Here is a 12,233-nt window from a genome sequence, read left to right as displayed (position 1 = left end):
AAAAGTATTACCCATTAAAAGAGGAAAAGAAAAATATGAAAGGCCACATAAAAGCTTAATGCATAAATTACAATTGTGAGGAGAAATGAGCAGTCCTACTGCATCACAGCAAAGGTCCTTTTAATTTAGTACTAAACTTGCACTCTGACCTCTAGATTTTGCCTATAATGGGGGCAGTACATCCCAGAGATGTACTCCCAGTTTCAGAGATTACTGGCATTTCATCTTCCTTAACCAGAAGCAGCATTTTGCCAGTAAAGGTGGCACCTTTATTTCTTCCACCTCTAACAGAAAGATATTTCTTTGAAGGGTGCTTAGAATTCCCACCAAAACACCACCACCAGAGAGCACAGGAAAAGTAAGCACTGCCCAAAATTGTCCAAAATGCTGAATGCTTTTCCCATGACCCAGCAACACAGACCCTGTCAGGTGGCATTCCCAAGCCAATGTGTGCTCAGCTTCTCTTTGACAGCCACAAGCAGGTTCTGACTTAGGTGACTGCTCTAATGGTCTGGCTGACATGGGAACCATGCAAATGCTGATCCTATGATCCAGTGTCAGCCCAGAAAATCAGGCTCTGGCCTGTAGCTTCTGGAATTTCCACATCACCTAACACATAATTTCTGTGCAGGTTACAGAACAGCACAGCTCTGTAGGCTGGCAACACTGACAGAATTGTGGTTTTTCTCTACAGGGTGCCTCAACTTGCTGAAACAAAGTTGCTATGACTTTGCTCCGGTTTATTCTATTCAGTGGATAAAGAAGTTGGGAGCCAGAAGATAAAACAAGTTTCAGTTTTTCTTACTTTCAAACAGTAATAGCCTATGATGCAGAAGAAGGAGATGACTGTGTGTAGGATGGCCAAAATCCTCAATGTAGGCTCCATGTAGCCACTGCTTTCTTCCAGGACATAATGCACTGCAATGACCCTCTCATTTTCACTTTCCAGGATATTCAGCTTGGTAGTTTCATCAGCAGATACCACAGGGACTTCCTTTTCTTCTGATGCAGCAGAGGTGGAGACCTGTATAAATCACTTAATCTTATTATTGCAGCTGTATTACTTTGACTGGAGTTTCACAGTACTACAGGGTAAGTCACATAACTGAAAACAATGATACCAAGGACATCATAAATGTGAGGGGAGACTTTTCTTGCATAAAAAAGAAATAGTCCACAGTGATCATCTCATAGAGACTCTTTTATCTTTTTTACACTGGTCAGTGACAGTGTGCCTGTTTGGTTTTGGGTTTGTTTTTTTTTTTACTTTCAGTCCATGGTAGCAAATCTGGGCAATACTGAACTTTATCACCTCAATTTAAGAAAGTTCATAGCCCTCTCAGAAGCAGCCCAGTCAACTCCTGACATTGCTACACATAGTCTGTATCAGCAGGGCTCTGTCAGAAACTGGAAGCCTCTAGAGTTGTAGGAACAATCCTAAAAGTCTTGACAAAGAAGATCAGTGATATTCTAGGCAGTTTAGGATGATGTGACTTCTTGCTGCACACATCCTCTCTCAGGGGAGCATAATGACACAAGAAAACATCTCAGCTGGCATGTGTAGTTTAAGCTGCCAGGGAAGGCTGAACTTGTCTGAGTCCCTGTACTGTAAAATGGAGCATCTGAGGCATGGGTATGCCCTTCAGTCTGCTGCCTCCCTGGCAGAACAAAACCAGCTCTTTGTGTACTGGAAGTCTGTTATTACTCCACAAAACACTTCAGCTCTTACCCTCTTAGATTTCTGAAGTGGCCTTAGGAAGCAAGTATTTAATCTGTTAAACTAGGCAGTTCTAACCTAGGGTACTGTCTACAACACCTGAATGTTTTTCAGTATACAACCTGAGAATTAATATTTTGACAAGTTTACCTTATAGAAAAGCAGGATGAAGTTGATGGCAAAAGCAACAAACAGTGCCAACATCCTCATGTTGTAAAAGTTTCGTGCAAAGTAATTCTGAAAATAGAAACAGAGCATAAACACAGTTTGCCTACTAATAATATGATGATACCACAATCATAATTAGGTTGTTGCTCCCTGTGGAGCTTCTAAATAGAATTATAAATAGAAAAAAGAAAAAAATCAAACATTTTGAGTGAAGTATTGTACAAATTTTCTCCCTATGCCACATATGCAATAATGGATAAAGGACTTTTTGCTTCACTCCATGAAGAACGTGATGAAGAATTTTTAATTGGTGCTTACATGGTTTTCATTATCCTTTCAATACACTCAGAAACAACACAAAAAATAGTAATGTAAAAGTAATATAGAAATATGTCTTCCATGTAACTCAGTATTCAGGCACATGGCAAGCTGTCAAATTTACCAAGAAAAAAAAATCTGCATGTTATAATATTTTAAATCTTTTCTATTCAAATACCAACTGTATTTTTACCAGATCAGCAAAAACTTCATCGGTGAAATAAGTGCCATGAGTAGAAAACTTCTCTACCATGATACTATGAAAGTGATAGTAAAAATGTACCCTTCCCCTTCTTGACAATTCATGACCCTTTCTAGGATACATTCTGAATGCTTGTATTTCTTTTTGCTTTGCATTTCACACTAGCTTGACAAAGTATGTGTAGGAACTCCTAGCTAATAAATGCATGAACTTTACACAGTTGTACAGCAAAGTCAGAAGTATCATATTTTACTGAGATACTCAAAGACAGTTATACTGTTTTAATTAATCTTATTTGCCACAACTATTGAGAAGTTTCTCAAATTATAATTTGCTATTTATCAAACAAATGTGTACCATCTTTTCTTACAAGTTTTAGACTAAGCACTGTATCTATCTTCATAAATTCTTTTTATAGGAGAGCTTGTAATTTCCCAAGGCTGTCTCTCAGGGAAAGACAAAGCCTAGAAGGCTCACAAACTGCTGTGAAAATTCAGGACATGTTATTCACATAAAAATGCATGGCTGTTTTCCAATGATGGACAGGTATCTCTGGGTTTTGGACAATAATCATCTTGCTAAGTATACATAGTTTAAGGAACAGCTTACAAGAAGCTTCTGTTGATATGCAATGATTTTCTTCCAGAAAGCTGATTCCTGAACTTCTGGTTCTCCGTATCTGTGAGTATGAAGTTGTCTTAATTTCTGTTTCCCTTTGTCTTCCTTGGCTTTCTCTTCTTTTTCTCCATCTTCTCCTCTTAGGACACAAATTAAACCAAAATAAGTTAATAATGTTAAAAAAAAAATTAAAATCACACTTTGAAAGAGACCATTGCATCTTTCCATGAGACTCAAGTAATGAGGACTCGGGTTCTTTTTAACACAAAGAGCTGGCAAGGATGGAAATCCAGTAAAGTCTGCAGATAATTAAACTTAGTGGTTTGGCACCTGGAAGTGAGGATGCCAACTGGCAGGTACTCAAGAATCTGCCTCCTTACTACCTGAGGGTCTGTTGGTAGCTGTGCAGATAATAATTGTGCTGACAAATGTCTGTATGCTGACAGCTGGATGTCTGTATCAGTCTAGGAGGACACAGGAATAAAAAAACCTGATAGTGTTTGATGTGTGATCATCACCATGCTGCCTGATTACAGGAAGTCAGAGTTAGTGAGCTGCCTTCTCCAAACAAATGATCCAAGGAACTGTGAATTATCTTAGAATTTAATTTGACCTGGCAGCATGGTAGATGAAAGGATCACAAAAACCAACTGAAGCCAAACCAAATGTTGCATTATTAATTTCTCTGTACCTGTCTACAAACAGAATAACTGATGTCCTAAGCTGCTTCTCTCACCAGAATACACTTGACAAACTTTCACTTGAAAGCTCACTTGGAAGTTTGTCTTATGTTAGGAGTGGCTTCAGGTCAGCTCCTAGTGCCAGGCACAGAGAATCCAGAGCTCACTGCAGCTCACGGAGTCAATTGGAGCACTCAAGTGAAGTGCCTTCAAAAGTCATCAAGACTCTGCTTCACAGAGTTATAGTAGAAAAGAAACTAAATCAACATTACAAAGGAGGCTGCTGGAAGAGGGAAATTCATAAAATCTCTTGAGTGATGCTACTTTCTTGTAAATGTGCACAGTTGTGAAGTTGTGAAGTTGTTAAAAAACATTCTAACTTTTGAGCCCAAAAGGACACCACATTAAAGAAAAAGAAATAAGTACAAATTGAGTTGGTTTTTCAGTGAAATAATCCATGTTTCATAGGATCAGAGATTAAAGTGACACATACTCAGCTTTTTCAGGTTCAGATTTTGTTTCCTCCTTTTCTTCCTTTTCCTCTTCTTTCACCTGCTCCTACAGAAAGTTGTATTTTAAAAAGTGTCTGAATATTATTATACATTACAGAGATACACAGTGCAGAATGCTAGGATTAAAAAAAAAAAACAACAAACAACAAAAGAAACAATTGAAACCCTGTGAGAAGATGATCTTCCAGTTTAGATAAATTAATAGGCATTGAATTAAAAGCAAATTAACGAAAACATGTCTCAAAACTCCCAAAAAAGATAGGTGCAAGTTTTGTTTCAAGACTGTACTTAACATGCAAAAGAGAGAAATATACAGCAGAAATAAAAGATAGAGTTACCTGGATTTTTTCCTGCACCTCAGGCATTGGAGGCAAGGAGGGAGAGCTCAGTAAATCACTCAAACCAGCATTTGGATCGTGAGGGAGCAATTTATACTGTCCACCTTCTCTTTTCAAATCCAACCCAAATATATCTGAGAGTAGATCACTCTCCTCTGATATAGTCCTCAGATCTGCCAAGTCTTCTGTAGGCAGTGCAGTTTCTGTTGGCTTCCTTTCCCCCTCTTCTCCTTCACCACGCACCTCATCCTGAGTGGGATCTGGCATATTTGCCAAGAGTTCAGCCACCTTGATCTTCTTTGCTCCTTCTACCAGGCTTCCTCCAAGCAGCAAACTGCAGATGATGCGAAAGAAGCCCCGGACAACACTACAAGCAAAATGTAGCAAGCCTATCAAAATGCTCCAGTAGGAAGAAAACAAAGCCATCACCATGTCCTTCATGGTCATTTTCTTCACCTTTTTCATCTGTTTCTTTAGGCTCTTCATGCTGAGCATTTTCATAAGAGTCATTAAATTATACTTGAGAGCCACTAATGCTGACTTCATGGTGACAAGAGAGAAGAAACCCATTCTAGGATCCTCCTCCTCAGGCTTATCTTTCTCATTCTCCTCTTTACTTGCTGTCCTTTCATTCAGATCTGACTCGGAGATCTGGGCAGCCAGTTGCATTTCAAAGATGGTATCCTCACAGAAATTAACAAAAAGCTCCATCTTTTCTTTCTCCCCACCTTCATTGACAACATCAAATATAAACTGTCTCTTGGACTCTTTTACTTGAGGTTTCTCCCACTGAGTCCGACTGGACTCACTGATCTCAAAATAAACCCGTTCAATGCGCTTGGCACTGCCCATGATCTCTATGCGTCCAAGGAAAGGCTGGAAGTAGTTGAGCACACTCTCTGACAGCTCCAGGAATGTTTGCAAACGGGTATCGTGGGGCATGTGCTCTGACAAGTTGGTCAGGAGAACAGCAACATTGAAACCGATGTCTTTGGCGGGTTCGTGGAACCGTTTCACAAACTCCTCGTAGTCCAGGGTCTCATTCTCATCCGTTTCAGCACAGGACAGCAGAAACTCAGTTTCAGACTGGGTATAATGCTTATGGCTTTCCATTGCTTTGTGAAAATCCCTCTTTGAAATTATCCCTTTACCATCGGGGTCATATTCTTTGAATGCATCGGAGGAGGTCAAATCCTTCAGTTTTAAGAACATATCAAAAAACTTCAGAATCATCTCCACGTTGTTGGATGATTCCACAAGCATATCAACCATCTGCTTGCCAATAGTTCCATTCACAACATTACCTAGATGGGATGGTATGAAGTTAGAGATACTGAAGGCAATAAATGTTTTGGCAAAGAGAATTGCATAATAATGACTGGTAAAATAATCAAAGAGCAAGAATGATAAGCTGCTCACACTCACATGAGAAAGCCAGCTGTTAAATCAGAAATCTTTTACTAATAACACTACCATAAGACTTGGAAAAAACACAAGTAATTGCCATCAAAGAAAGGAAGAACTTAACAAGCCCCACAGAGATATGTCTGTTACTTTAACACAGTAGCAAACATGAGGCAGCATACTATGAATTTTTCTTTAGTGAACATAGAACTGGCAACACATTAGTTAGGATGTGAAGCACAGCCTACAATACTAAGAATCCAGTTTGCTTGCCCATGTCCTTGTCCATGTCTACAAGCTACTGCAACCTACACTGCATTTACTGCCCTCTCAGTTCTCTCAAGAAAATAAATGTGATAGGACAAAGTAAAAAAGGAAAAAAAATCTTTGGATCATGTATTCCTGTGTCTGGTCAGTCTTGCATTGGAAGCATTAATGCAACAGCATAAAGGAGCTAGGGAAATAGTATTACCTATTGACAATGATGGCATTCTCTGGGGAATCCTACTTTCAGATAGCTATACTTTTCAGATAGAATCTAGTCACAAGAGGAATCAAAGCCTGCTCTTTATGGTTTGGATCACTACCAAAATAAACGCAAGATAGTAAAGTTGTTAAAAAAATGACTGATAAATGGTTTACTTTCGAAAACTCAGGATTCCAGGTCCAATAGTAAAAAACTTTCCAGTCACATCAAAAGAGAAGCCAAGTTCACAGAAACCATATAAAACCTTTACCAGAGCTGGGTTTTATATGATTCTGACATTCAGAATTATTACAAACTTTGTCAACTACACCACTTATACATCCCCTTTGCTGTAAGACTTAACAACTCTTCTCACAACTCAGATTCAAAAACAGAAACCCAAAGGAAAGTGTGGAATTATTTTTCACATGAAGGAAATCACGAAGGTAAAAACTTTGCAAGAACAACTGTGAAAGGAGGTTTAATATTAAATTTTGACTACCTTCCAACATAGACAGCAACATGACAACCATATCCTTCTGAAGATCCATTAATTCCTTCAGTAATTCAATTTGACTGGAATCCTAAATAATGAACATAATATACATAAGATAACCATTGAGTTCTTCGACACTTACATATGTGCATGCATATTTCACCTTGTAAAATTATTAATTTAGAAATGAAAAAGCTAATAGTGTCAAAGCTGGTAATACATTGAAAATATATTTAATGGCTTGACTCCTGACAGTACATATACAGGATCAAACATTTACAGGATCATCTATTCAGGTGACAGTAATTTAATGAAGTGAAAACTGCAGGTGATGAATAAATTTAAAGCAATAACCGGGTATGTCAGGTTCACAGATGATGCCTCTAATATTTCATGTCACCTAAAATATTGTCAATTCTTGGTGTACTCAGGTTTACAGCTGTGAAGACTTGAAAAAACAACAATGGCTACAGCACATAGAGCTCAAGGCGTAACATGACTGAAAGTAACTGATTCCATCATAAGTCATAGAACTTTTCTTGGAAGAAAGAAAAGTTGAATTAAAATTCCAAAATATTAATAAATCCCCACTAGTTTAGTCTTAAATAGACATGATACTGATTCTTTTAGCCATCTTTTAGCCATCTTTTATGTCATCTGGCTAATGAATTTTACTGTTTTGTTTCTCTATTTACTGTTTCTCTATTTGTTTCTCTATTTACTGTTTTGTTTGTCTATCTGGGTAGATTTATTCAGCTGTTCAACTTCTTCATCAGTTATACACTGCTGGCTGCATCATGCCATTGCTAAGGCATTGCTGGACTTCCATAATTAGAGTACAATGAGAAATAAAGAACTCTAAAAGCCTCAGAGCCTTCAGAGCTGTGTTCCTTAACAACTACAACCTTTCAAAACTGTAGAATCACTAAACTATATTCAGTTAGGATGTGCAATTCTTTTTAAAAGGTAAGTTGAAAAATGCACTGATTCAGGGCAGGATTCTTCTCACCCAATTCCAACCCCTCCAAAAATGCCAGTCACCTACACTACTTTTATAGTGTACTGAATAAATACTCACATCCAAAAACAATTCACCCTTTCTAAGGTCTGATTACTTTCTTCCTCTTCTAAGAGAAGAAAAGGCTTAGATGCAGTCATGTTGAACCAGGGTTCAATAATGAGGAACCAGGGTTCAGTGCAGAACACATAAATGAAGATTGGTCCTGCATAAAAAGCTCATACAAAATTGCAGAAAACACTAATAGAACTTTAGTGTGAAAAATTAACTTCTTTCTAAATGTTGCTGATATGCTTCATTGGCAGCTTGATCTCACCACTCTGTGCCCATGGCCAATAATCCAATCACAGGTCTGCTATTCCCACCAACTACAATGTTGTAATTTAGTCCCTTGAATTTATTGTATTCTAACACTTCTGACTCTTATTTTTCCTCATATTTTACCTATTAACTGTTTTCATTAATAACTCAAGCATATTAATAACAAGGCTGTTTATTTTTCCCAAGAAAGTTACGGACGTAAAAGGACAAAGTAAAACAAAAGGATACCTGAGACAGCTTCATCTGCATGTGGGCAAACACATGAAGAAAACCAACTACAGCATCCCACAGCCTGCTGTGGGCCAGACTTTGCTGATTCCCAGTACATGGCCCCTATTGTCCAAGCAACAAAACAAAGAAAAAAGAAAAAAAAATCAGTTTATTTGCAAGAAAGTCAACAAAAAAAAGGAAAGAAGGAAGATATCCAGGCAATGTATAGCTTGGATCTATACACTTGGAGCTATACACACATAGAAGTTTTCAAACTTCTATGAAAAAGTAAACATTTAGAGAATTACCTATTTAATGACACCACTGACTGTAAGCAATGCCTTTTCCTATAACCATTCTGAGTCTGTTTTAGCCAAGCTCATATTTTTTAATTCTCAATGGATTAAAAATTAATACAGAATCACAGAAATTTTAGGTTGGAAGAGACCTCCAAGATTATCCAGTCCAACCTGTGACCAACACCACAAGCTAAGTACTAAACCATGTCCTTAAGGACATACTTTTGGGTAACTGCCACAGTCTAGGCCAAATTAAACAAACCAAAAACTCTACTATCTTGCATACAGCCAAAGGATGACTATTTACTAATAATTGTAAATTTGACTAAATTGCTAAGATTCCAAGAGAATGGTGGCAATTATATATATCTGTTTCAAGACTTCACTTCCTATTTTAATAAAAGCACTAAAATAATGGTGAAGCATAAATGCATCTTTATTTGTCTATAGCAAACCTAGCTACATTACATCTTCATGCCAAAAGGAAGATTAATTTCCCTTCAAATCCATAAAATTCCTGTGAAACCAAATTACCTGGATATACTCTGTAAGAGTATTGAAAACTTGCTTTGCAACCTGGATGGCTTTGGAAAAATTTCGTTGTCCTTGTTCATCAATAACATCCTTCCCAGAGTAATACCAATAGAAATCACTAATGGATTCCTAAAAAACAGTTGAGAGAAGCACAGAGATTATGTAATCAAACTGCAGCTAATCAGTTTTCATCCAAATAAGAAAAAAAACATTAGATAGCATCCTAGATCTCAAAAGTACTTAGTTTATAAAGGTTTTTAATTACTTCCCACCCAACAGTTCTCAAGCATTTCTTCCAGAAATGGTTTCATCTCAAGCAAATCAATAGGAAAACAAATATACTGAAATAAATAAGTGAAAAAAACACAGAGTAAACCTCAAAATGAAATAAAAATTGAGATCTGTTGTTATGTGGTCTTAGAAATGCAACTACCTGCATTCTGAAAAGGAGTACTCAGTAGTTCTACCATGCTGCAAGCTGTTCATTAAAAGATATCTATATTGTCTGCTTGACACCTTGTCAATGGTAGGAGCAAATGTTGCTCTGTGTGCCTGATTCCTCTCCCTATCTCCCCCAAAGGTGAGCTTAATAATGTTTCAATGAAGTAGTGGAATAAAACTATTGTATTGTCCCTACAACTTCTACACAATGCATAAAAAGACACAGGAACTTTGATAGCAGCAGCTTAAAACGCACCAATTTTCAAAGGCTGGAATTCTCAGACCCAATAAATAAATGGTTAAAGGCAAAATTTCACTAGATAAATAACAATACTAGAAAAACCAAAACATAACAAATATACTACCAGGCACAGTGATTTTCAGAACGATGAGAATAATATGTAAAAATTATTAACATTTATCACAAAATATGTTTTCATGTCTTTCACACACTCCAATCTGGAAAATAATTACTTTTTATTTTATTACTTTCTACTGGGTTGTGACAATGTAATGTTTTCATATTTAAAGGTTAGGGAAATCATTCAAATTAGAGGGTTGAAGGGTTTTTAATCTTTAAGCTTTTTCCTGGTTTTCTTTTCAATAATTTTTTTTCCTTAGAAAATGATGTGCTGTTCTTACGCTTCACTCCACAGCGTGCAGACAGCAGCTCAGTGTTGGGACTAAGTCAGAAAATGGAATGGAAAGCAGATGGCTGAAGTTTAACTTGAACAATATAAAACACTTTTCAGGCAGAGGGGAGTGGGTAATGGTATTCACCACCATGTATCTGCCTTCTGCCTCTGCCCCCTGGTTAACAGACGGCACGGCAGCCCTGCCTATAATGGTTGAAATCAGTCTTTCACCTTTTTGTCACCTTTGGCTCTCAGAGTACAAAACAATAACTCTTACAGGAATGTAACCAGTAGAGAATTACAGCCTATCTCATTAGAACTGGGCTGCAGGGACCAGAATAAATGTCATGACAAAAAAAAATTCGTTCCTCTAATGAAACCGACTATCTTAAAGATAAGGATTAAGTTTGGTTTCTCTGTAAATAGAACTTTTGTGGCAGCAAACCAGGTATTGCTGAAGGAAATTCCAGAGAAATTAAGAAATTCTGAGTCTCCACGTACAATCTTTTGCTTTATGTTGAAAATAAATAATTTTTTCTGTTTTTAAAAAAGGCAAACGTATAGATGCAAATCAATATTGTAATTTACATGTTCAGCACATAAGTTGACCTACCTGAACTCTTAATAAATAATCCACAGTGGAAATGATAATATTAACAGTTGTGTTGTTACCAGTCTGAGTTCTCAGGTAATTCTGAAAATCTAAAATTTCAAAGAAAAATTTAATTTAAATTTGTGTAAGTGTTAAAGACTTACAAAACTACTACTGCCAAATAATCCTGATTTAACGCTACCTAGGAAACTACAGTTTAATGGAATTATTTTTTTAAAAAAACTTTATTTATTTATTTTTGCAGCAGACCATTAGGACTTTAGAGATCAGATACCACTGAGCTCCTGAAGCAAGAAGCTTGATCATATGTTTCATCTATAGAACTTTAACTTGGTCTTATTTTTATCTCAATTATGACTAATTTTACATCTCTATAACTCCATCAATACATAATTACAACTATCATATATTTTGTGAAGAAAAAGGAAAATTAAATAATTATATAATTCCTGATTACAAGTCAGAATTACGTCCAATGACTTCAAAAAAATAAACTTTTTTTTCCCATCTTCTTGTTCCCTAATAATGACACAGAGAACACAGGGAAATATTTGATAGCATATATTTGTGTAATTTTTTTTAGTGATGCCAGTTCTTCAAGCAACATATTGTGCATGTTGTGGCAACTTCACATATAATTCTAACTGACATTACAGCCAAACATTAGACACCAGAAAGCACATAAATGCCAAAACCAATAAATACATGACATTTTTCCTCTAAATTTTCACTGACTAGAAGATACAAACAATGCACATTTTCCTATATAATTAAACCTTTCCTAGTAAGTAAATACCCAAAACTCATTATTTTGCAAACCATAACCTTTTCCACATAGTTAAAGCCGATTAAAAAATCTGGCAACTTAATTCCACATATTTTCCCTTCCCTGTGCAGTCTAGCAGCTACTCCATCTTTCATAATATTTCATGAAGGCTGCCAAACCTCCAGCAATGAAAAACTTTTATTTTTTGTTACCATGACCTTGGCTTTGGTGCCTGCCCACAAACCTGAATTATGTCCTTCACAAAGCAACTGCAGGAAGCGGAAGAGGTCACAGGTGAACTCATCATCCTGCATCACCTTTTCTCCTGTAGAAAGGCCAGAGGGGAGCAGATTATCACAGGCTGCCATGGATCAACCCAGAGCCCCTGAAGAAAATCTCCATATTTAATTTTAAGAAAGAGAGAAAAATTATAACCACCAATCTATCCGAAGCACGCGTGGTTTGTGCTTGGCAGAT

General features: G+C 36.9%; 1 protein-coding gene across 8 annotated transcripts in view; it reads right to left on the bottom strand.

The window, feature by feature from the left end:
• Positions 1–12,233, bottom strand: part of RYR2 (ryanodine receptor 2) — a 345,759-nt gene that overhangs the window by 19,179 nt on the left and 314,347 nt on the right. For all 8 annotated transcript variants that reach the window (XM_071739054.1, XM_071739056.1, XM_071739057.1 and 5 more), the window contains 10 exons: positions 12,001–12,081; positions 10,991–11,079; positions 9,302–9,430; positions 8,487–8,591; positions 6,926–7,007; positions 4,554–5,857; positions 4,197–4,261; positions 3,015–3,162; positions 1,868–1,954; positions 806–1,024 (listed from right to left, as the gene is read on the bottom strand). In XM_071739054.1, the coding sequence (XP_071595155.1) occupies positions 806–1,024; positions 1,868–1,954; positions 3,015–3,162; positions 4,197–4,261; positions 4,554–5,857; positions 6,926–7,007; positions 8,487–8,591; positions 9,302–9,430; positions 10,991–11,079; positions 12,001–12,081 (2,309 nt within the window). The remainder of the gene's footprint in view (positions 1–805; positions 1,025–1,867; positions 1,955–3,014; positions 3,163–4,196; positions 4,262–4,553; positions 5,858–6,925; positions 7,008–8,486; positions 8,592–9,301; positions 9,431–10,990; positions 11,080–12,000; positions 12,082–12,233) is intronic.

Source organism: Heliangelus exortis, chromosome 3 (genome assembly GCF_036169615.1).
Source record: "Heliangelus exortis chromosome 3, bHelExo1.hap1, whole genome shotgun sequence".
Classification (NCBI taxonomy): domain Eukaryota; kingdom Metazoa; phylum Chordata; class Aves; order Apodiformes; family Trochilidae; genus Heliangelus; species Heliangelus exortis.
Note: the sequence above shows the minus strand (reverse complement) of the source record. Positions and strands in the feature narration are given on the sequence as shown.